The 23,948-nt window shown below is 35.0% G+C and overlaps 3 protein-coding genes across 3 annotated transcripts; 1 reads left to right on the forward strand and 2 right to left on the reverse strand.

Annotated features, from left to right (window-relative positions):
* LOC108195976 (uncharacterized) lies at nucleotides 1-6,707 on the reverse strand. Its single transcript, XM_017363017.2, has 13 exons — nucleotides 6,144-6,707; nucleotides 5,385-5,808; nucleotides 4,646-5,309; nucleotides 4,027-4,067; nucleotides 3,593-3,661; nucleotides 2,566-2,666; nucleotides 1,872-1,950; nucleotides 1,538-1,636; nucleotides 1,324-1,392; nucleotides 1,188-1,237; nucleotides 1,020-1,101; nucleotides 811-905; nucleotides 1-494 (listed from the first exon to the last, which is right to left on the reverse strand). The coding sequence occupies exons 1-13, from the start codon at nucleotides 6,542-6,544 to the stop codon at nucleotides 380-382; spliced, it is 2,289 nt and encodes a 762-aa protein (XP_017218506.1). The 5' UTR covers nucleotides 6,545-6,707; the 3' UTR covers nucleotides 1-379.
* A 7,895-nt stretch (nucleotides 6,708-14,602) lies between these two features.
* On the forward strand, nucleotides 14,603-15,247 carry LOC108195608 (pectinesterase 2). Its single transcript, XM_017362588.2, has one exon. The coding sequence runs from the start codon at nucleotides 14,603-14,605 to the stop codon at nucleotides 15,245-15,247; it is 645 nt and encodes a 214-aa protein (XP_017218077.2).
* A 2,007-nt stretch (nucleotides 15,248-17,254) lies between these two features.
* LOC108195766 (probable LRR receptor-like serine/threonine-protein kinase At3g47570) lies at nucleotides 17,255-20,712 on the reverse strand. The gene is made up of 2 exons (XM_017362716.2): nucleotides 17,926-20,712; nucleotides 17,255-17,797 (listed from the first exon to the last, which is right to left on the reverse strand). Exons 1-2 carry the CDS (start codon nucleotides 20,648-20,650, stop codon nucleotides 17,415-17,417), a joined length of 3,108 nt encoding a protein of 1,035 aa, XP_017218205.1. The 5' UTR covers nucleotides 20,651-20,712; the 3' UTR covers nucleotides 17,255-17,414.
* Nucleotides 20,713-23,948: the final 3,236 nt, after the last annotated feature.

The following is a 23,948-nucleotide window of genomic DNA, read 5'->3' on the forward strand; positions in this document are numbered from 1 at the left end:
TTGCAAAAGATCAATTACATCACTATTCAGGTATCATTCTGAGCGGCCACTGTACAATTCTACAATGATCTTTCAAATGGTTCTAGTTCTAGTAGTGCACAACGTCCGATGAATGCAATATACACAAGCTATTGCTAATTGAATAATACATCCCTGACGTTTCAGGTTCAAGAAATATCAATTCTTCTGATTTAATGATTCAAAGGATGCAATGACTTGAGACCTCAATAGTAAACAAAAATTCTGTGCTCACCATGCAATTCAATTTGTAATACCGATGCTGCAGGCAATTGGCTGCAGCAGGTACACACCTTTGAAAAAGATGTCAACACACCAACAAATCAATCAACGACTATTTACATCACGTCCATCGTTCTCTTTAGGAACCGTCTCCTGCATTTGAGCGGGCTGCTTGAGATTGAGCAACATGCTGTCTCAGCAGATCTTTAAGCTTTTCTAGCAATTCTTGGAAACTCGGGCGGCTTCTTGGCTCACTGGTTCAACAAAATTGTCAAATAAGCTCTTATTACACTAAAGGAAGTCTTCAGAGTGAAGTTTAGGAAAAAATTGGCAGCAAAAACTGAGTCTAAGCTCTTTTTTACAATACTGTTTTATGGATGTGCACAGCATGTGCTAAAAATCTTAACTCTGTTTATATCCTAAAAGATAAATTATTGCAAAATATTAGGTTCTCCTATGACAATATAGCAAGCATTTAACTAGGGAACAGTATTCCATAAGTGCTTACATTGTTGAAATGTAATTTGAAAACAGTATCTAAAACATGTAACAAACGAAATGTGTATTAACCTGTGCCAACAGCTCTCAATTATGGAAGCAAACTGTGGATCCACCTCTTTAGGGATCTCTAGCCGGTGGTTCATGAACCCGACAGCTCCAATCACCTGAAAGTCCTTGACGAGTTAGTTCTGCTTCGACAATTGCACATAATCAGAACATCAGGACAAGTCGGGAGTTTTGGGTAAACCAGTTCAGCTAGAGCCAGATCTAAGCAATACCTGCATTGAGTTAAGATTGTCCCAAGGAATCTTCTCAGTAGCTATTTCCCACAATATCACCCCATAGCTGTACACGTCAGACCTAAAAATTTCCAACCGAAAGAAGTATGGTTAATTCAAAAGGTTTATCTTTTGCACATCTAAAAAGAGAAGTGAATTAAAGCATACTTTTCATCTGAAGGTTCATTCCGTAGAACTTCTGGGGCCATCCATTGGGGCTACAAAAAATAGAAAGAGAATCTATTTTAAGTCAAGTCATTCAGTAGTATCCTATATAGAAGATTTGAGAATGCGTGTCACATACCGTTCCTTTTCCTGTTTTTGTTGTCAGAAAAGTTTCATGCTTGAGACGTGACAAACCAAAGTCTCCAACCTATTTGATGTAAATAATGAAAAACCTCATATACATATACATAATAATTACTAAACTGATATTAGAGTGAAACAAAGAAGTTAGGTCAGAAAGAAAATGAATTGACAAACGTTGGGAAGTGGAATGCAAAAAAATCAAGGCAGACCTTTACGGTCCAGTTCTTGTCTACAAGAAGGTTTGAAGACTTCAAATCACGATGAACTATCGGCGGGCTGCAATGATGAAGATAATTCACGCCTCTTGCCTGCATATTGGGGAACCAGGAGAGTTTTGTATAGTAAGTGACGCATGACTTGTATATCAACTGAAGTTTGTGCACTTGTTTGTATATAGGAATTGATTATGAATACACAGACAAAGTCACAAAGAACAGATCCACAGGTGTAAACCCGTGCTCCTTAATGCTTTGGTTAGTATGTAAACATTCATATCTAATTCATGATTTCACTTGCACGTATGTTATTTTTTGTGTAACTCACAATATCCAGTGCCATGTGTATACGTCTTCTCCAGTCTATTCGAGTGGTACTCCTCTGTAGCAACCGGAACAAACTTCCACTGTGATACCAGGGGTCAAAATTATTACAGAAATAAGCAAGTATAAATAACAAAAAGATATGGAATAAGTCTATTAATCTATGTTGCTCCCACGTTCAATAATCCAATAATCTTGTGCCTCAACTGTTTGTTGCACTTAGTATTGTAAATTATTTTTGAGTAAACTTCAAAGTTGTGGCCAAAGTTTACACCGATTTTCAAAACGTTGGCCAGAGTTTCAAATTCTCATAAAGATGGCCAAACTTTGGCTCCGCTTTTTAAAAGTGTGGCTCCGTTAAATGTCACTAACGGAAGTAACGGACAAAAGGGTAAAAATGAGTTCCAAATTCTCATAAAGGTGGCCAAACTTTGCTACGCTTTTTAAAAGTGTGGCTCCTGTTAAGTGATATTTAACGGAAGCCACACTTTTAAAAAGCGGAGCCAAAGTTTAGTCACCTTTCTGAGAATTTGGAACTCTGGCCAACATTTTGAAAATCGGTGTAAATTTTGGCCACAACTCTGAAGTTTACTCATTATTTTTTTAACAGGGGGAATAGCTAAATAGCAGTATACAAATTAGAGTGTGTTGGACAGCTTGCGAAATTGAAAAACTTATAGAGTGATGAAGAGTAAAACCGGGGAAGAAACTCCGTGACAATGCCAAGACGCTCTGGTGAAGTTACCGCGCCCATAAAAAGCAGAATGTTCGGATGCCGTAGCCTTTTCATCAGGGACACCTTGAAGTACAGAATACATAAATCTCTTTCATCATTAATTTGGCAACAGATCTCACAGAATAATCAAAGGAAATATTATCACAACAGCTTTTGCAATAAAAAGGATTAATAGTTTGCAACATACTCCCTCCGTCCCCCTGAGTTGTATACATTGGGGGACGGGGACGCGGCACGGACTTTAATGCTCCTGTAAAATGTAGTTGTGTAATTTATTTTTGAAATTTTCTTTTTCTGAATTAACGTTTGGATGTTATATTTTTATTCAGAAAAAGAAAATCTCAAAAATAAGTTACGGAACTATATTTTATAAGAGCATTGAAATGCGTGTCGAACAGTTGAAAAGAAACGTATACAATTAAATGGGACAGAGGGAGTATAGATTTAGAGGATTTGTCAGCAAGTCTTATCTAAGAGAAGTGTAACTCACTATGTGTGTCAGGCCTTATTTAAAATGTTTAATTTCTCTCTTATCAGCTTCGTTGCCATCTAGTTTGTCTATTGATTCCATCCGTTTGTTTAATTATAATCTAATAAATCAGCCATAATACCAAATAATGAGACTAGTGAGTACTGAGTAGTGATCATTACCTTGGCCCATCATACAGGAGATAAATTCTTAACTTTGCTTTTATTCCTAGTACCAAAAATCTAAATTATTTGTAAACAATGACTGTTTTAACATGAATCCCCTTTACTATCATTCACATACTGTATCCAATGATTCGTATCTCCGCCTGTGGGTATATAACCAAAAAATTGTGCAGTATACTTGTTATATATTAAAAGATTGCCATAGCCAATATGAACTAAAAGCACACACTGATTATTGAAAGATATAGAACAAATTGCCTGTGCACTTATCATTCACAAATAAATAAACAATAGAATTTGCATAATCATATACATTGCCAGTGAAAATTACTAACCTCTTGCTTGAAAGCATGTATGACCTCATCTGAATATTCCTGCCTGGAAAATAACTTGACTGCAACATCCTGCACAAAAAGAGTTCATATAACTATTAATTTGCATGGCTTTATATGGATCTTCCCTACTTGAAGATGATAAGCTTTTCCAACTAAAATTGTGCAGATAAATGGGCATTAATTTAGGCAGTTCTGCCCTTCTGTTCTGTAACTTCACTATAAAATGTAACACCACATATTTGGGTAGATCTCTTAATGTTGAAAAAATGGCCCTTTCTAAGCATATGATGAGTTCAATAGTTTAAGCTTATAGTTTAGGATTTGGTTGAGTGCATTCAAGTTTGTGAGTTCTCATATCTGAATTAACAATTAAAGTGTTTTCATGCATGAATTTGGCACCAGAACTCTTTAAAAGAAAGAGATGAAGAACATACTGATCCATACCACAGAGCATGGAAGACAGTCCCACAAGAACCTGCACAAGAAGGTATAAATGTAACGCACAAAATAAATATACCAGAATATCCAATATCTAGGCTTACGGATAAAAAAATTTCAAATAAAACACTACATTTGGGTCAGTTGGAATTTACAGATTTATTGTAGCTCTTTTTAATTTCTCGAAAATGGTGTCTCTCATATATAAAATTTACAAATTATTCACATTTTGTCAAATATGAAAAGGCAGTGGGGGATTTTTTAAGTCTGCAGCCACCAGGAATCCAGGATGGCCTTTGCAAAAGAACAATTCAGATGAACTCGAAAATAACAAGATTATTTAAAAGAAGTGTGCAGGATCCACACGGATGATGTGCAATAAACATTGTAAGTAGTAGTCATTTTCGAATTTACTTCTAAGATCATAGGGACACTATATTTCAGTATCAGTATCTAATTATAATGGTAATGGCAGCAGATCACTGTAATGTAACGGCAGCGGATCACGAAAGGATGGAATATAGGTAACTGTGCTCTCAAGAATGCAACGCCGTATATTGAAATTTTCACTGGGATTAAGAGTAAAGAGAGGTAAAATGAAAATATGTACAATACCTTGCCCAATCTGCTCTCCAACTGTCAAGTCTTCCCACAATATTTCATAGTCCAAGGAATCGCTATCCATGTCCATTTTATTAACAGTGCTACTACTAGTACTGCCACAACTACTTGCACTGCTAGTACTGTTGACATTAAATGAGGACGACCAGGAACCTGGAGCCTCACTGTGAGCAGTTCTATTTGTGTCAAATGCCTGACTTTCTGGTTTTGGAGCAGCTGCAGATGTCTTAACAGAGTCATTTTCTTGATCACTATGCAGCCAGGGCCAGCCAAAACGAGTAGCATTTGGTTCTGACCCTTCCCGATCATTTCCTTTCCATGGCCATGATATACCTTTCTTACCCATCCATGCCTCTGCCTTGTTAGTAATAGTTTTGTGGATAGCAGGTTTTCCATCATTTTCGTTACCAGGATCTGTGTTTGGCTTTCCAGCTGAAAACTTGTCATGGGCACCAGAAGAGAAGACTCCGAATGGAGAATGAGTATCTCCTCTGGGGGTGCTATGCCCACTTGAAAGTGCATCTTCCTTGTGGTCAGAGAGAGTCACATCTGGCACAACACGATCAGAATTGTGACTGTCTCCACTTCCACCCTCATGAACAATGGTGTTATCTCCCATCTTCATTTTTGCTTTTACTTTATTGCTCACTTTGGAAGCCTGTTAATTGTTCCTAAAAAATTAGCATACACTAAATTCATATTAACCAAAATATATGAGAACAATCACACTAACCATATCTGATATCTTTGAGGCGATTGCAAGTTGTAGTGGCTGCTGTGGATCTATCCCTAGTCTAGCCGAAGCAATTCTTCTAGGACGGCTAATACTAGAATTGGCTTCAGATTGCTGCGCAGCCTGCGCTGCAGACAGACTGGTCCTCAGTTCTTGAAATGGCCTCGAATCAGTTGACACACAGATAACACCAACCAACTTATGATTCTTATCATAAAAAGGCGTGTTAGTACTCACAACTATAAACTTCTCCCCATTCTTAGTCTTAATCGGGAACTGCCCCGTCCAGCTCTCCCCAGCTAATGTACGGCTCATTATATGATAACCTATCTCATGATCTTGATGTTCTGCTAAGAGTTCTAAAGGAGTCCTCCCATGAGCTTCCGCCGCAGTATAACCATATAGCCGCTCAGCCGTTTTGTTCCTAATGCCAGCATCAAAAACACCGAAACTCTAATTACAATCACCTCAATATCACTCCTTCAACCATATCAAAACATCTACTAGTACAAATTCCAAAAGTCCAATCACTAAATTCACTACATAAACACATAAAACCTCGATAAATTAATAAAACACGCAATTTTAATCCCGATAAACGAATAAAATTCTCCAACCATCCTAACAAGCTCACTACTAATAACACATAAAACCTCGATAAATTAATCAAACACACAATTAATAAAATTCTCGGACCATCCTGACAAGCAAATTATCGAAATTTCCAAATTTCAAAAAACAAAAACAAAATCAACTCACCAGTAAAAAATATGAAAATTGGTATCAAAAATGTGAACAGACTGACCCATAGACTCCAAAATATTCAAATACTGACTATCAGTAAACTTCATCTTCATCTCCGGCACCACCCCACCACCACCACCACCACCTCTACTCTCCCTCTGCAACGGCGACGAATGTCTACCACCCATGTTCATCCCACCGTCACACCCACTTCCGGCGACTCTCCGGCGAGCAGGAGCCGTTGACCTTCTTTGCGGAGATATAGATTGTGATCTTTGCCGTTCACCTCTACTGTGATGATCACCTGATATTATAAGTCTTGTCATCTCTTGTTTGAGCTGTGCATGCCCTGCTTCGAGCTCTTGGATCTTCTTCAGCAGGAGCTCCTCGCCTGGGGGACCACTTGTGTTCTCCATTCTTGAACAGTGCGTGTGTGTGTGTGAAGAAGAGAGGTTAGGTGTAGACAGTTATTGGATCTGTGTGATTCTCTTCTTTCCTACACTAAATTCTCATAGCGTGTCTGTGTAATCAAGGAAGATTATAAAGTTTGTGTGTTCTTGTTGGCTTTTGTTTTTGTTTATCCAATTATCCTCGTTTTTTATTTCTTTATGTTCCATTGTTATCGGTATTTTAATTAATATTTCGTTCTAAAAGTTGATGATTAAATCACCGGTTAATTTATATGAGTATTTCGTAATTTGTTAAACTGGTTAAATATCTGACTATTTATATAAGAAAAATATCAGAAATACAAAAAACATTATTTTCAAATTTTTTCCCCAAATACAAGTGAAAATGTATGATTGAATCCTCACACACTAATAATAATGGGACCACCTGTATACACATCAACGAGCCGATTAAAATAGTTATATGTCTGTCACGTCATTCGATAAAATATTTTGAAAATAAATTTTGGATAAGTAGAATTACTTATTAATTTAACATCCGATAAATATAATTAATCTCTGATTAGTCATTGTTGCATGACTTCACCGATTATTGTTATATATATTCTATATGTTGAGTTAAGGATTCCGCATTTTTTGAAATAGGAGTGTGGTGTTACGGTGATGCTCCGCAATATTTTTACTGTTTGAACTAATATTCTATTTGTTCATCCAATTTTTAAATTTAACCAAAGCATGGAATTTAAGGAAGCTATAAAATGATGCAAGAAAACCAAGAAATACAAATAAAATGATAGATTATTGCTATTTAATTGATAAAATATCAAAAGTTAATGAACCTAGTTCGGAGAAAGTATTACCTTGTTTTTTAAAAATTTTAAAATTTTGTATAAAATGTCCAGAATATTTTTTTTTTTATGTTTTCCTAGAAAACACGCACATAAATTCTTAATTCTTTTTAGATATTCTTCCTGATAAGACATGAATCTATGTTATAATTGTGTCAAAAATCTTTGAACAACCGCATGCTAAGTAAGCTTCATCTGATTTAGAGGAGCGTGTTAATCACGCCTTATTTCATTGCCAATGAATGTTTAAAAGAAAGATGGTTTTGTTAACAATCGCGTAGAAGATACACTTTTTCAACCTGCTTATCAAACCGTCCACTCCTCAATTTATTCTTTAAATAATTGTTTTACATACTTTTAACATGACACTGATAATGACATAAAGGAATGACTTTTATCTTGTCAGTATTAGAATTTGCTCGTGAGATCCAAATGAGTTACATGCGGGGCCGTAACCAACCAAACGGTTCGTGAGTTACTCGAGTTCAGCTCGTAAAATATTCAAATTTGATTCGGTAATAATCGAGCCGAGCTCGAACTCGAGCTATTTGAATGTTTTACGGAGCCGAGCTCGAGCTTCAAATTACTCGGCTCGTAAGGTTCGTGAGCCTTGTCGAGCCTCTACTATTTTTAAATTTTTTATTATAAATATATTTTCACAAATATATTTAATATTTTAATTTATAATTCATATATTTAATCGAATCGAACTCGAGCCAAACCGATCACATTTTGAGTTTTTGTCAATATTTAGTGACTTGATTCGAGCTTTCGAGCCAAACTCAAGCCTATCGAACAGTTTATAAGCCGAGTTTCGAACTTGAAATTAAAAGTTCGGTCGAATTTGAACTCGAGTCACGAACTTTTTAGTCAAGCTCGAGCCGAGTCTAGCAGTGTTCGACTCGGCTCGGTTCGATTACATCCCTCATTACATCATTTTGTAATATCCATAATAAATTTAAATTTATTGATAATATTCCATAATTTCATGATATACACATTACACATATTTTAATATTTATGTAAAATAATTTTATCAAAGAAATTGTTATGTTAAATAAATTTATAATAATCAATAAATCGATTGGATATGTATATATTAAAAATTTTGGGAAACATAAGCCGGTTGTCGTGCATTCAAATTCTGTGGGAACTAGTTTAATGAAGTTTGTTGTGTCTGTTGTCATGGACCGCACGCTCACAGAGTCGGTCAAAACCAAAGCCATGCTTTTGGTAATTAAGAGTGAATGAAGTAGCGGCACTAATACAATACTCCCTCCGTCTCTAAATACTTTTCCTGTTTGTATTTTTTACGTTTGCCAACACACATTTTTAATCGTTAATATCTTTCATTTCGTAGTAGCATTAAATATAAAAACTTCACTGTATTAAAGTACTCGTGAATACGAATCTAACAAGATCACTCATGATTATATTTAGTTTTTATAAATTAGATATAAATTAGTAATTTATATTATGTTATGAACAGTACCGACATCCCAAATAGGAAAAGAATAAAAAAACGGAGGGAGTACTTATTTATTGTACAGTACGGCGCTGGTTTTTGTCGGGCTTATAAGTTAATTACTTAGCGGGTGTTTATGTACAGCTTAAAAGCCTAGTTTCTGGGTTTATAAGTTATAAACACTTATTCGTAGCGTTTGTGTGAAAAGTTAGGAAGCACTTATAAAAAGTTATGAATGCTAATTTTTGTTTTAGGACTTCTACCTCCTTCCCAAACACTTTAATCCCTTCTAAGTCTTAATTTGCTTCAAACTTCGACTCCGCTTTTTTATTTTAATCAAAAATCACTTATTTTAAGCTCACTCAGATGGTTCCTTATTCGTATAAAATGTCAAAAGAATATATTTACAAACAAGAAGTTATGAATATTAACTTTTATTTTATGACTTATACTTTTTCCTAAACAATTTAATCATGTATAAGGTTAACTTGGTTTTAACTTTTACTTCACCTTTTTATTTTAAAAACAAATCATTATTTTAGTCTCACCCGAAAAGTCCCTACGTTTTTCTAAATTTATGAGTCGGTTGTCTATGAGATTTTATTTTCAATCCCCTGCCATTGTCTCATTTTAATATTTTTATTTTTATATAATTTATCATGACAACTAAACATAGCTATCCTTGCAAAAATTTAATTCAATATAAAATTAAGAATTTCTGTGTCCTGTATAAGCGCAATTATTTTCAACCCAACATAAGTTCAGAAAGATGAAGGGAATTGGGTGTTTCTAACTTTTGTATAGTGATCCGTATTCAAAAACACAAGATATTTTGCATGAGAAGTCGGATTTTTTCAATAAAATTAGATTTATGCTTTTCTGACAAGCTCATGTAAATAAGATTTAAGAAGATCGGAAACGAGGTATAAGAAGTTAAGAAAGGAGTTAACAGGTAAAACAATCACTGAACCCATGATCAAAAACGATCACTGAACCCATGATCAACTTATAGCTTGATCATTGAATTCAAAAAATTTATAAACGGATCATAAAATTAGATTTAACTTGCAGTCAATTATTTTCTATATAAATATTATTTTTTTATTAAAAGTTTAAAATAATTTGCTAAAGGAGCCCAACTCCATCCCAAGATACAGAATCCACGTCAAAGAGGGGGTTATGATTTATGAACGAAGACAAACGCCATGCGAACTTCCAACTTTACAAACAAGAAACTAAAAAGGCTATCTTCTCGTCATCCTTATTATTGTTGCGTGCACAATAAACTTAAGCACAGCCTAACATGGGGTGAAATATGAAACTGCTAATTTAGAGAAATTCATATAAACCGGGACGTTTTAACTTTTACGTTAACTAAGACTCTCGCCTAGAGTAATATGTTAAGCAAACTCATGTGTACGTCGAATCTTGGGTGGTTTACAGGGTAAGTGGTCAACTCGTTGACAAATGATAAAATAAAATGAGTAGTGCTAGGTGCACATAATTGTGTACAGAAAATTTGTACATAATGATTTGGCAAGTGATGTGGTGGATTTTAATTGGGGTGGTTGGTGTAAATGCAGGAGACCATCCTATTAAAATCCACCACATGTTTTTGTATACAATTATGTGCACCAAGTATTTTCCAAATAAAATTAACTTGTAAATACACGCCGACACAAACAAGCTACATAGATGTATTATATCCGTGCATTTCGACAGGCATCTCTGGTGCAAGTTGTTCTTCATCCGATTGTAAATATCAAATATGTAAACAAAGTTCGTATAAAATTAACATACATCTATAATTAAACTCTTTACCGTGTTTTCAACCCTATAAGTTTCTGATTTAAAATTAATTTAACAAATTATGTTATAAATAAAACTCATAATAAGCAAACTTTTATCTATTCTATCATTGTATGAAATTATAAAGAACTTCTCTGCATGTTTATAGTAAAATTATACATCATCTTTTTCATGCTCTGTTATGCAATATATATTATTTATAATAATATAAATAATAATAACATGCGAGTAAAATGTTGTTCTAACAAATTTTATATAATCTACCGCTATAACTTGGCCAATGAATTTTAATCTGACACAGTCAAATTACTTAACACAGAAGTTACGTACGTGTGCACAGCATATCCACTTGCTAAGCAGAAACGGAGCAGTACATAATTTTGGTTATAAAAGCCAAAAGTCGCCTTATCTTCTTAGCCAGATGCTACCAAACCAAATACCAGAAAAATGTCTATGATCACTGTATCTAAACATTTAAAGGCTGCATGCAGTTGTCAACTTGACCTCACTGTCTCAACTTCTATCCTTGTCTTCCTTAATGGACAGGAGAACTATTATACGAGTAATAAATTATTTTTTTTATTATTACAATATTACATTAGGGTTTGGTCAACTAGCTACAATCTTGACAGGTTAATAAAATTTTCTAATTTCAGTCCTTTTTTTTAAATAAACAGATACTACACAGTAGAGTCATTCAGAGTGTGGAATGTAGATATACAATTCAAATGAAGAGAAATTATTCATAGTCCATATATCCTTTTTTACATATTTGTTTGTTTTTTATACGTAATAAAATATATAAAAATGATAATCTTGATTATTTTTATATAGTTTTTCCGAATATAAATATAAAATATAAATTTTCATGAACTAAAACAAAAATCAACAAATAGAAATATATTGTTTATAATACCCGACAAGAAATTAAAAATAAATGTAAAAAGAGACGGAGAGAATAATCAGTCAAAACCAAATAATTTTGATGTTAATGCACAGTATGAGCAACAAAGTAGAGGATGTTTGTGGTCTAGAATCTCCTTGGCCAGTCCTGCATTCAAAATGTGTGGATTATATTAAAAAGAAACATACATAAAGCAACTAGCCAAGGTTTCTCAACACTCCACATATTTCTACAAATATATAATCACAACATCTCATATCAATCGATTAGAAAGAATTTATGGGCATTATATAAACAAATAACTAGTTTATAACAATTTATTAGGGTTTTGGAATCCCCTTTTGATTGTTGGATCGAGTTCTACACGCGGAAGTGCAGACTGGGCTTTGGGCCCCCAGTTCTCTAAGTTTTGATCGTAAGATCTTAAGATGTCACTCCGTATATCCATCACGCATTCACGCCCCAAAAAATCTCTTACTATATTTTTAATAACAAATTATACTTTCAAAAAAAAAAATAATAACAAATTATAAATAATTATTTTTAAGTGAAAAGATGACCTCCCAAGAAGAGTGATATTAGTAATATATTAATAATACTATTGTAATATGATTTTAAACTATTTTAAGAAAAATGCTAGGTAATTCAAAAAACGTTTATAATTTTTTTTCCAAATCTAGTTGACAAGATTCATATTAATATTTTATACTCTCTAGGTAGCTCATCTTAGGGGATGAGAGTTTGACACGCATTTTAATACTCCTCGAAAACATAGTTTTGTACCTTATGTTTTAATCTTTTTTTCTTCTGAATAAAAATTTGATGTTAGTATTTTTATACACAAAAAAAATCTCAAAAACAAATTACGGAACTATATTTTATAAGAGGCTTAAAATACGTGTCGAACAGTGAAAAAAATTATAAAAAAATAGAGGAACTGAGGTAGTAATAATAAAAACATGTATGAACATCAACGACCTAATTAAAACAGATCTATCTGTTAGCCAAGTTATTTGAGAAAAGAATTTAGAGATATAATTTGAGACACTAGCCCTACTCTTATTTTAATACTATTACTTTATTCAGAAAGAAGTAAAAAGTGATATAATTACCGATGATGCATATGGATCCTTAAAATTTTTGTTTGGCTCCAGTTAAATACGATTTGGAAAAACAGAGGTGTAGCCGTGTAGGCATGAACATAGCCCACAAGTGCATGAGTGGGAGATTGTCAACTCATGTCGAAATATCATATCGTAACAAGATTGTTGTCACAGTGAAAATTAAGCCAATCTTATCATATATACAGTACTCTCCCACACGGAAGCTAATATCACCTTTAGATGAATATCTCAATATATATCTTCGAAAATTTAAGATACAATTCCTAAATTTCCGAATCTAATTTCACTGCAGGTCAAGTTGAGCTCACTTTTGATCTTAAGTACAGTTACATCGAAACATTACTGTATTTTGTATGATATTTCATGTGCTCTTTCATGCAAACAAAATAAAAACTAAAAAGTTAGATAATTGATAACGAATCTAGTACTAAGGCCGGGATATGTGTCCTCCTTAAAAAACTTTCTGACATCTTTTCATAATTTCAAATTTTACACAATTATAAAAAGACCCTTATAAAATTTAAAAAATATAATAAATGTTATATGAAAATTTGCTTGGTGTTTTTAGAAAATTCCTCCTAAATCCATCCTTGATAAAAAATATAATCAATCTTTCAATCTTCGGCGTCTGCAAGTAAGAATCTATATTTCTTATATATATAGCTTGGTAGGTGGTCTCGAATACACGAATAATATTATCATACATTTAACAAAAAAAGGTGTTAGATTTTAAAAATTCTAGATAATTTTTGGCTCAATAATACTGTAACATCTTGTATATATACATCATAAACTTAAAATTAAGCTGTTAAGCCCTTTTTTCCCATATATATATTGAAATGCTTGATGCAGTATATTCAGGCTAGCTATACCACCTCAGTCGCTCACCTGGAACAAAGCTGCAGCCTTTAATGGAGGTAAAAAGTAAAAATAAGCTTCCTAATTTTCAAAATATACTTTTTTCGTATCTTGTTTCTGATAATGATGCGAATTTGCAGAGAATATTGTTATGCATCATCATGCTGTGTTCAACATGGGCCATCCAAGCCAGACCTTTTGATGTAGTTGTGGCAAGAGATGGTTCCGGAAATTTCGACAAAATCTCTGAAGCTGTTGCAGCTGCACCTGATCGAAGCTCGGAGAAATACTACATCAGAATCAAAAGGGGTACCTATGCAGAGCACATTCGCATTGGAACTGAGAAAACAAACCTTGTTTTTGTTGGAGATGGTATGGATGTTACTATCATTACTAACAGCAGGAGTAACCATTCAGGCTATAGTATCTTTGAATCTGCTACAGTAGGCAAGTCTGTTTTCACCTCATAAATTGTTACTCTCCTTGTGGCCGAATTTTATCCATTTCTCCATTTTGATGATCGGAATTTCAAATTTGTTATAGGGTGTCTCAGATATCGTTTTAATTCATCGGGGCCACCATTTTAAGAAAAAAAATATTAATTTTTTCTTAAAGAATTAGCGCCCGGCCATTCTTTTTAACATAAAAAAATATGACGGTATTTTCGTAAATTTGAAATTATGTCCACTAAAGTACAAAAATAGATGAAATTTGGCGGACAGTCTGCATTTTACTCGTTTTGTTATTAATAGTTCGATACTTCTGTTGTAAAAATTGATGATTAATCCTGATTAGTTACCGATTAGTCCATGTTCCGTAACTTGTCCAACTGATAAAATTTCTGATTATTTCATTAAGCATCCGATAAATCTCCGATTGATCCTTATTCTGTATCTTCATCGATTAAGTCTGATTCTCGCTTTTTACAACACTGTGTCTGTTTGATACTATCAAGAAGCCTGACGGGCATTATTTAATGTTTGTGTAACTTTGTACTTGTGCACTTGTTAATCAGATGTTGAAGGTGATGGATTTATAGCAAAGGGCATAACATTCATGAACTCTGCTGGACCAAACAATGGCCAAGCAGTCGCAATGAAGAGTAGTTCAAATTTATCAGCATTCTATCAATGCCGATTCAAAGGCTACCAGGACACACTCTTTGTCGACAAAGGCCTCCAATTTTACAGAGACAGTGAAATTTACGGCAACACAGATTTTATATTTGGGAATGCCGCGGCTGTGTTCCAAAACTGTCACATATTTGTCCTGAATCCTACGACGAACCATGCATGTGTGATCACCGCGCAAGGAAGAGTAAGCAACGACGTTTTCACGGGCATTGTAATTCATAAATGCACAATTGTAGCTGCAGATGGTTTCAGAAAGGGGACTAAAACTTACTTGGGCAGGCCATGGTCAAGTTTATCGACTGTCGTTATACTTGAGTCCTTTTTAGATGATTTGATAGACCCCAAGGGGTGGCTTCAGTGGAACAGAGTTGATCCTCAGCATAGTTCATTGTATTATGGGGAATATGGGAATCAAGGCCCTGGAGCTGACACTAGTAGAAGAGTAAAATGGAGAGGAGTAAAAATCTTGGATTTTACTGAGGCTAATAAATTTAGTGTGAGGAATTTTATCAGGGGACAGACTTGGATACCTTTTACCAATATTCCTTTTCTGCCTGATCTTAAGTAGTTAGATGCTGCAGTTGTATCAGCCCATGATAACTATATGTACCAGTGTAAGAACTATATGTTAATCAAGGTGAAATTAGTTTGAAGTATTTTGGTCAGTGACTTAATTTTTTTTGAAATTTTAGCTTTTGATTACTCATACGTCACAAGTGACCCATAAATCGGTTTTATTTTTATTATTATATTTTTAACAACTCATGAGTCATTAATAAGTCTAAATTACTCAAGCAGATATTTTAAATTCTCAACTTATCACGTTAAATTATATCATTTTTCTTTTTTAAACAGCCATATCATTATCACAAGAAATCAAACATTAGAGCCTCCACCACACATAAAGGAGGAAATGTGAACATAACACGACAGAAAGCTAAACAAGGATACCTAGCTAACTCATGAGCTACCCTGTTAAGGTTTCTCCGAACAAAACTAACTGATACATACCTAAGTTGTTGAAGTTTCTGACAGCAGCAATCTATGGCTTCCCCACCTCCAAGTACTTAATAGTAACATTCTAAATGGCCTGAACTGTAAGGTGAGAGTCTGTCTCAATGTAAACCTTCTTGTTTTCCAACTGCTGATCTGAAACCCATGACAAAGGTTCACGGACACCTATCGCCTCAGCCTCAAAAACAGAATCTGGAGCTTGTAAACACAGAGTTTTGCCAGCAACAAACGTTCCATCGTGATCTCTCACGACCATGCCTACTGTAAAAGCCTAGCTCCTCCCCTGGTAACTGGTAAGATAGCGGCGTCCACGTTTATTTTGAAAGAATCCACCAGATAAGCTGTGATAAGACGAAAGACGCTCCATTACCCCCTTCAAGCTTTCATAACAATAACAGATAACTGAACATTGACCCCCTTGTCTGGCATAAATTAAGCATCAGAAGAGAGGCGGTGTTTACCACTGCAACATGCTCAAGCAATTTTCAACAAAACAATATCTACGAAGATACCCCCAAAATATCTGTTTAATCAAATAATTATTCCAAACCAACTTAAACAAAATCAAAAATAATAAGCAACACGTCCAAGAACACTGAACAGTTTGCAAAATGTTATGTTCAATATCATATTTCCATCAGCAACTCAGGTTTACACAATTCAGATGAAGAAGAACTGCTACGATTCAAAGCTAGTATTATTGTAAAGCCCATGCAATATGGGGCCTGCTTGACAAGGGGGCCCAAGTTTTAAAATAACAAGAATTCTATTATTTCTCTCAACTTACGGAATCCAAGTCTCAAAATAACAAGAATTCTATTATTTCTCCACAATTACTGAACCCACTCCCCCACCTACAACTTAAAAGATAAGTTTTGGAGGCGTTAATATAAATATAGTGTACTTGCATTGATATATCCAGTAACTTATTTCTTCTCTTAACTATCTTCATATCAGTTTGCAGGTTGATAAAATGTGGCTCATTATCTTTTGTATTGCGGTGTTTGTATCATTCAGTGTTATTACGGGCATGGTTATAGATTATTGGGTCTCACGTTATCACGAAAAAAAAGTTGATGCTACAAATGCCATTCTGTCATGTATTATGATCATATTCTTGGTTGGTCTGTCTCTTTGTTCGGCGTGTGCTCATATGAAAGGGCTTCGAGACGAGATAGTTGCCCAAGAAATGCGTCAACAACAATGCTCAACAACTGAGACAACCAAGTCGCAAGACAACAAAGTTCATCATAATGATATGGTATAATTGGTAGAAGCATATAGTAAGAGCATGTATCTAAGTTTATCTAATATTTGTTATTAGTTTTTTTTTCATTGTTCCATTCCGATCAATAAAGTAAGTACTTGATGATTTGAATTTTTCTCCTTGGCTGTAATGTAGCTTTTTTTATGTTATTCCGATCAATAAAGTAAGTACATGTACAGAGATGCTCTTGTGTAAATTGATCAATGCTGCAGAAACAACCACAATTTGCGGTGTTATGTAGCTGTTATCAGGCCAACACTTGCTAGAATCAGAAACAAAGACAGAAAGTTTGAATAATAAAAAGGAAACATAATACTCATACAGAATGCTATGTTCAGCAAATATAAGAAGACAGAATAATGGAAGAGTACATATGAGAAGTTATTCTTCAGACACCAGGACAGTAAATATCCAGAGCCTATTTTTTGGATGAAAATGTAAATTCTCATTTGCATTAGTGCGTGCACTGCAGAAGTTTGTCTCTTGCCACATGTAACTGCTTAATTGCAACACTAGTGTCAATGCGTTTTTGTGGCGTCTCTTCTGAACACAATAAGCCCACTTCAAATATTGATGTCAGACATGCCTCCAAGGTGTTCCTGCTGTATGAGTGATTTGTAGTCAAGTCATGTTCATCTTGATCTAGTAGAATCCGGGGGTCAACAATATCCATCACTCTGTATGGGAGTGCTTTCCTCACATAGTCACGAAGATTACCACCTTCATCTACTAGTATGCTGCTTTCTGTAGGCCTCTTCCCCGTGAAAATTTCTAGTAGAAGAATCCCATAGCTATAGACATCTCCCTCTATTGACATCTCCCCTCCCATTCCATACTCTGCACAACTACAGGGTTAAAAAGTTGGCAATAAAAAAAAAACCAATTTGCAAAATATTGGAGTTCTCTAAATTTGAATTATCAGAGCAGTACTAAACATTGATGGAAAAGTTCAGGTTCAACGTCACCTGGAGGAACATATCCGACTGTTCCACGTACACCTGTTGAACTCAATTGTGCTTGATTGATGTCTCCAGTAGTTGCATAAGAAAACCTCGCCAGACCAAAATCTCCAATATGAGCAACAAAATCCTGGTCGAGAAGAATGTTACTTGGCTTAATGTCACAATGAATGATACTTGCATGACTGTGATGATGGAGGTAATCCATTCCTAGAGCAACATCAATTGAAATATATATTCTCTGGAGTAACGTCAAGTTTCTTTCATTCCCTTGATCATAAGGATTTGGATGCAACCAGTCGTCCACACTCCCGTTGGTCATGAACTCCAAAACCAAAGCCTTGAAGTCATTGCCTTTAAAATCAGTGCTAGAGCATGTCGTGATGATTTTGATAAGATTCCTATGACGAATATTCCTCAATGATTCGCACTCTGCCAAAAACCTCTTGTTCGCTCCATGTACTTCCACTTTTAGTACCTTCACAGCTACTATAACTTCCATTGATTGAACAACTCCTTTGAAAACTGAACCATATCTTCCTTCACCGAGCAAGTTGTTTGGAGAAAACTGATTTGTGGCTAACAGAAGGTCTTGGTACGAAAGTTTAGTATATTGGTAGGGCTCCAACATGGGGAAAGGGTCATTCAACTTCTTGGAGTTTCGACACCAATAACAAATTAAGGCAAGACATGCTGACAAGATAGCAAGGGGTACAAAAACCATGAGTAGTATTATTCTCAGGGCTAGTGTTTTTTTCTTATTCCTTACAGAACAAGCTGGCAAATGTAATGCTCCAATACCTCCACAAAGCTCCAAATTTCCAACAACTGAAAACACACTCATGTTAGAAAATAGACCTTCTTTCGGCACTTGACCTCCAAGCTTGTTGTGTGACAGGTTGAGAAATATAATCAAATTGAACCCTTCAAAAAATCTGGGAATAGTCCCGGAAATATTATTGTTTGAAAGATCCAAAAATGCAAGGCTTTTTAAAGCTTTAAAAGAAGATGGGATTCTGCCTTGAAAAAGGTTTCCTTCCAAATATAGTTCCTCCAGCATCACACAACCTTCAAGAGTAGCAGGTATATCTCCTGTTAATTTGTTGTACGAAAGATCTAATACGGCCAAATGTTTCAAGCTTCCAATGTTTGATGGTATTGGTCCAGTGATTAGATTCTGATGTAAATAAATGAAAATACATTCAGAAGCAAACACTATCTCCTCAGGTAACCTCCCTCTAAGCCTGTTGTTATTAAGGGACAATATCTTTAGAGTTGAGATGTTAAACACTTGAGTAGGAATGCTTTCTTGGAGCTTATTATTTTCTAAACTGAGAAATACTAATTTAGTTAGGTTGCCAATGGAGGTTGGAATTGCTCCTGAAATGTTGTTATCACTCAATCCTAGTTTGCCTAATTTTGAGAGATCTCCAATTGATTCTGGAATGGTCCCTGTTAATAAATTGTGATGCAACTGAAGTACTATCAAGTTCTCAAGTTTACCAATTTCACTAGGCATGCTTCCGTAGATGTGATTTTTGTCAAGGAATAATTGTTCGATTGTAATGGAAAGATTTACAATAGAACTTGGGAATTGCCCTCTTAAACCAGTATCGTGTAATACCAACTGCTTCAGATGGGTACAATTGAACAAAGAACCGAAGAAGCTCAAGTCATTAGGGCGCATATTGTCTCCAAGGGGATTATTACCTAGACTTAGCGATTCAAGATTATGAAGACTACCCAAATTAGTTGGTACAGGTCCAGTTATACTGTTTTGTACCATGTCAAATTCTGTAAGGTTGGAGGCATTAGCTAATGATGGTGGAAGAGGACCTGAAATTCTGTTCCCTCCCGCATAGAAATTTTCCAGCATAGGAAGGGTGGAGCCTAAATCTGCTGGAAGCGTTCCTTCTAGCTGATTATAATATAGACCAACAGTATCCAGAGAAGAAATGTTGTAAAGTGGTAGGGGAACCATACCTGACAGATTGTTCGATCCTAAGACAAGAGTCTCTAATTTTGCAAGATGAGAAACTTCCAAAGGTATTCTGGCGGTTAGATGGTTATCGCCTAGATAGAGGACACGAAGAGTGGATATGTTCCCTATCGAAGGTGGAATTGATCCAGTAAAATGATTTTTTCCAACATCAAATGAATAAAGATTAGACCAAGAAGCAAAGTCGGTAGGTAGTTTCCCTTTTAGACCGTTGTCATACATACTCATCTCTCTGATCTTTACACAATGGCTTAAATTGAAGGGAAATCCACCTTGAAATGAATTTGATCCTAAATCAAGATATTTTAGGCGAAACAGTTGACCAATTTCACTTGGAATGGAACTGTGAAACTTGTTTTGATAAAGGTAAATTTGGCTAAGAAAGGAGAGATTTCCAATATAGGGAGACAATGTCCCCCCCAACTGCAGCGAGGAGAGGTCTAGTACTGTTACCCTCTGTCGTCTATGGCTGCAGGTCACGCCAGTCCAGTTACAGAAGTGAATGGAACTGTTCCATGAGGCCATCACATGCAACGGGTCATTTCTTATCGAGGACTTGAAATAAAGCAACGCTTGATGATCAGTGTCGTTGCTTGGAAATGCAAATACAAATATATCTGATGTTGCTAAAACCACAGTAAAGAGAACAATGAATCGGAAAATCATGGTTGTACAACAAAAGAGAGAAAATTGTGAGGTGATGGAGTAAGGGTACCGGTAGTGCACAAGCATACAGAGAGACAAAGTCCTTATGATTAATAGGTGTGGAGATTTTTCATGGTCTGTAATCAAGCACAACATTTTCAGTGTCCTTTTGCCAAACTCCAGAAACGACTACTGTATAAGTCAAGCAAAGGCAGACAGGTTTATTCAGGAATAGTAGAAATTAGATGTTCCTTCATTCTCCTATTGATTAAAGAAAGTTGTATTTTCCAGTAATCTGTGAAATGGACTGCAAAGAGTTTATGAGCCAAGTCCATGCCGCGCATTCTTTTGACACCATGCAGTACATGCAATCCCAGTTATCACAAAAATATTTTAAAAAAAGAATTAGAGATTTTATTCAGGTTGATTTGGGTTAATACTGCAAAATGTAACATAAAAAAAGATTATTTCCCATTTCCAGTAATGTTTATATTATGAACTCTGGAAACAAAGACTTTATATGTCAAGCAAAGTCCGGTAGGCCTAACTTTATACGTCAACCAAAGTCCGGTAGGCCTAGCCAATACTAGTCTTTATCATTTCCGAGAAGGTTGCAATGAACACGTAGACATTTTAGCTAACAGGACCGTCCATTGGAGTGGTCGATAATTTATGTATAATACATGAACACGTAGACATTTTAGCTAACAGACACCTAAGGTTGGAGATGCTGACCAAATTTACCTTATATCTCCCTCTAAATGCGGTTAACTTGAACCATGTTAAAGATATGATAATATTTGACCCATTCTAGTATGTTAATTGTTGTTTAACATCAACTGATATTAAAAATCTACTGATCCCACCCGTTTAAGATCCGAAAATACTGGGCCACAACCACATTTAATCACAGTCTTATCTGCACACTGGCCTTTTCCTAATTTTTAGACATGTATGGCTGATTACCAATTGAAATATTTGTTTGACATTTGAAATGCTTTTAGCAGTTTATTGTACTGACATTTTCTGCAGTGGATATTTTGGTGATCTGCAGCTGGTCTATACTACTGAGAATCTGATGTACTGAAATTTGTATAGATGCTAAAATCTGTACTTGATCTCTATGGTGTTTAATACAATATAATTGTGTTTTTATTCCTAAATTAATGTAGAAAAAATTCCTCTCATTATATATGCATATAGTTGTTCTTTATTTCATGTAGAATTTAAGTAAACTTTTATGTGAGAAGGAAGAAACTAAGTACTGCAAATAAGTGAGAGGTGAAACTTTGATTTGACATTACACCAAAAGAGAGAGAGAATTTAACAACTGTCAAATGCATTCAATTGCAGACTATAGACAACACAAATTTTCCACAGAATTTTCCACAAAATGTATGATCTTGGCTTAAATTGACCACGATACTGATGTTTACTATTTCTGCATGCCGAGTCCACCTCTGTTGATTCCCAGTTCTATGAACTGTAGTCCCAGTGTCATTAAAGGAGGCATAGAAAAGTCAGTCCTCTCGCGGTACCACTTGCCTTGTTCTCAGTAGTAATTTCATCTAGCACTTTGCCATAACGCGTAACCTGCAGCTATAATATGATTGTGCATATGAATAAGAATCTTAGTGAGATGAAATTTATAACAGTCGGGAAAAAAGTTAAATTGGACTTGCGTGTATTTTTCTGTTATAGAGAACTCTGACATTAGAGTAGTGGTGATTCTATTGCCTTTAAAACTTTTTTGAAGTTACTGGCAAGTAAAAAATGTAATTAGGAACAAAAACATGTGTTGACATGCCGATTTAATCTTCTGTATGACTATGTACTTATTATTTATGGTAATACCTTCAATGTAATAAAATGTGAGAAAATTTTGAAACTTTGATTTGACATTACACGGAGAGAGAGAGAGAGAGAGAGAGAGAGAGAGAGAGATTCAACAACTGTCGAATGCATTCGATGGCAGACTATAGACAACATAGATTTTCCACAGAACTTCTGCGTAATCTGAGACTTGACACTGAGAAAAGGAAGGAACTATTGTAAATAAGTGAGAAAATACTCTCCCCTATGTCGTATGATCTGGGCTTGAATTTCATCAGCGCTTTGCCTTAATGCGGAACCTGCAAAATACTTAGACATTACATTAGACTTAATTTATGGTCTAATAGCAGAAACATTGGAAGAGAATGTGGGTATAATTGTTCACAGCCATGTCTTACAACTTTTGCTGCAATTGGTAACCAGAGGATACAGCAACACTTCTGTTACTTTCACGGAGATGGAGGCATATAGAGTAAGTGAAAGAAAGGGTGGACATGAAAGAACATCAGGGGAAATTAAATAATACTAGCTTATAGACCGTGCAATGCACGGGAGCCTCCCGTCGAAGTTCTGTTTATCGTGTACGTACGGATGCTGAACGGCTCATGTAACAAAACTGTTCTGTGCACAAAAAATCTGCATTTGAATCAACTGACATATGCATGGCTTAGTGTATATGTTCACAGCGAATTGACTTGCAGATTGCAACGCTTAAATCCTCCTAGGCCCTTAACCTCAGAGTCTTGTCCTTGGCTCCACGAACCAAATCAGCACACACTGTCATAAACAATTTCCATAGATACACAATCAAATAACTTAACAGATTTATATTCATATTAGGAACACTTTAAATAGTATCACAACTCAATAAAATTTCAATAATAACATTGACGTTTTAATTTTTTTATCCTCTGTAAATAAGTATATCTTGTTTTTTAATGTTTTTTTTTGAAACATTGTTTTTTAATGTTAATCAATCAAAATATAATTTCATATAATTTTAATCATTTAACAGGTTATATTAGTACTCTCTCTGTCCCAAATAATTGTCATTTTGACTTTTTTCATCCCATACTACAGTTTAAAAATCATGCAAAGAGAGTAGGACATACATTAACATCCATTGCACTGAAGTCCTCTGAGGTATACACACGATTTGCAGCAGTTTCACTTTACATGAACTCTTTTTTGTTTAACTCTTAACTGATATGTTTATATGTTTATATGAACTGATCCGTTGATGTTTGAAAATCTATATATATATATAAAAAGAAAACGCGACTCCGCGTAGCGTTTTGGCTTAATAAATATATGAATAATTGTTTTTTGTTTGAAATATATATATATATTCTGATAAAAGTAAAAACGCGACACCGTGTAGTGTTTTCCGTTATAGTAAAATGTGAAAACGCTGCACGATTTAGCGTTCCGCTGTAACATAGAAAACGCTATTTCATTTGCGTCTCTTTTGATCATTGAGGGCCAATATTTTGATATTGGTTATTTAGAGCAATTTGACTCTAAATTTGGTTATTTGGGGTCTTTTTTCGAG

The sequence above is a fragment of the Daucus carota genome, chromosome 7 (genome assembly GCF_001625215.2).
Source record: "Daucus carota subsp. sativus chromosome 7, DH1 v3.0, whole genome shotgun sequence".
Taxonomy (NCBI): Eukaryota; Viridiplantae; Streptophyta; class Magnoliopsida; order Apiales; family Apiaceae; genus Daucus; species Daucus carota.

Excerpts from the sequence above, each read along its gene's own strand:
- LOC108195976 (XM_017363017.2), bottom strand. The coding sequence starts at position 6,544 with ATGGAGAACACAAGTGGTCCCCCAGGCGAGGAGCTCCTGCTGAAGAAG. Across the intron at positions 4,068-4,645 it reads TGGAGAGCAGATTGGGCAAG|GTTCTTGTGGGACTGTCTTC; the intron begins GTATTGTACATA and ends CTTCTTGTGCAG. Across the intron at positions 1,393-1,537 it reads ACAAGAACTGGACCGTAAAG|GTTGGAGACTTTGGTTTGTC; the intron begins GTCTGCCTTGAT and ends TACATCAAATAG.
- LOC108195608 (XM_017362588.2), top strand. The coding sequence starts at position 14,603 with ATGAACTCTGCTGGACCAAACAATGGCCAAGCAGTCGCAATGAAGAGT.
- LOC108195766 (XM_017362716.2), bottom strand. The coding sequence starts at position 20,650 with ATGCTTGTGCACTACCGGTACCCTTACTCCATCACCTCACAATTTTCT. Across the intron at positions 17,798-17,925 it reads AGTCGGATATGTTCCTCCAG|AGTATGGAATGGGAGGGGAG; the intron begins GTGACGTTGAAC and ends GTAGTTGTGCAG.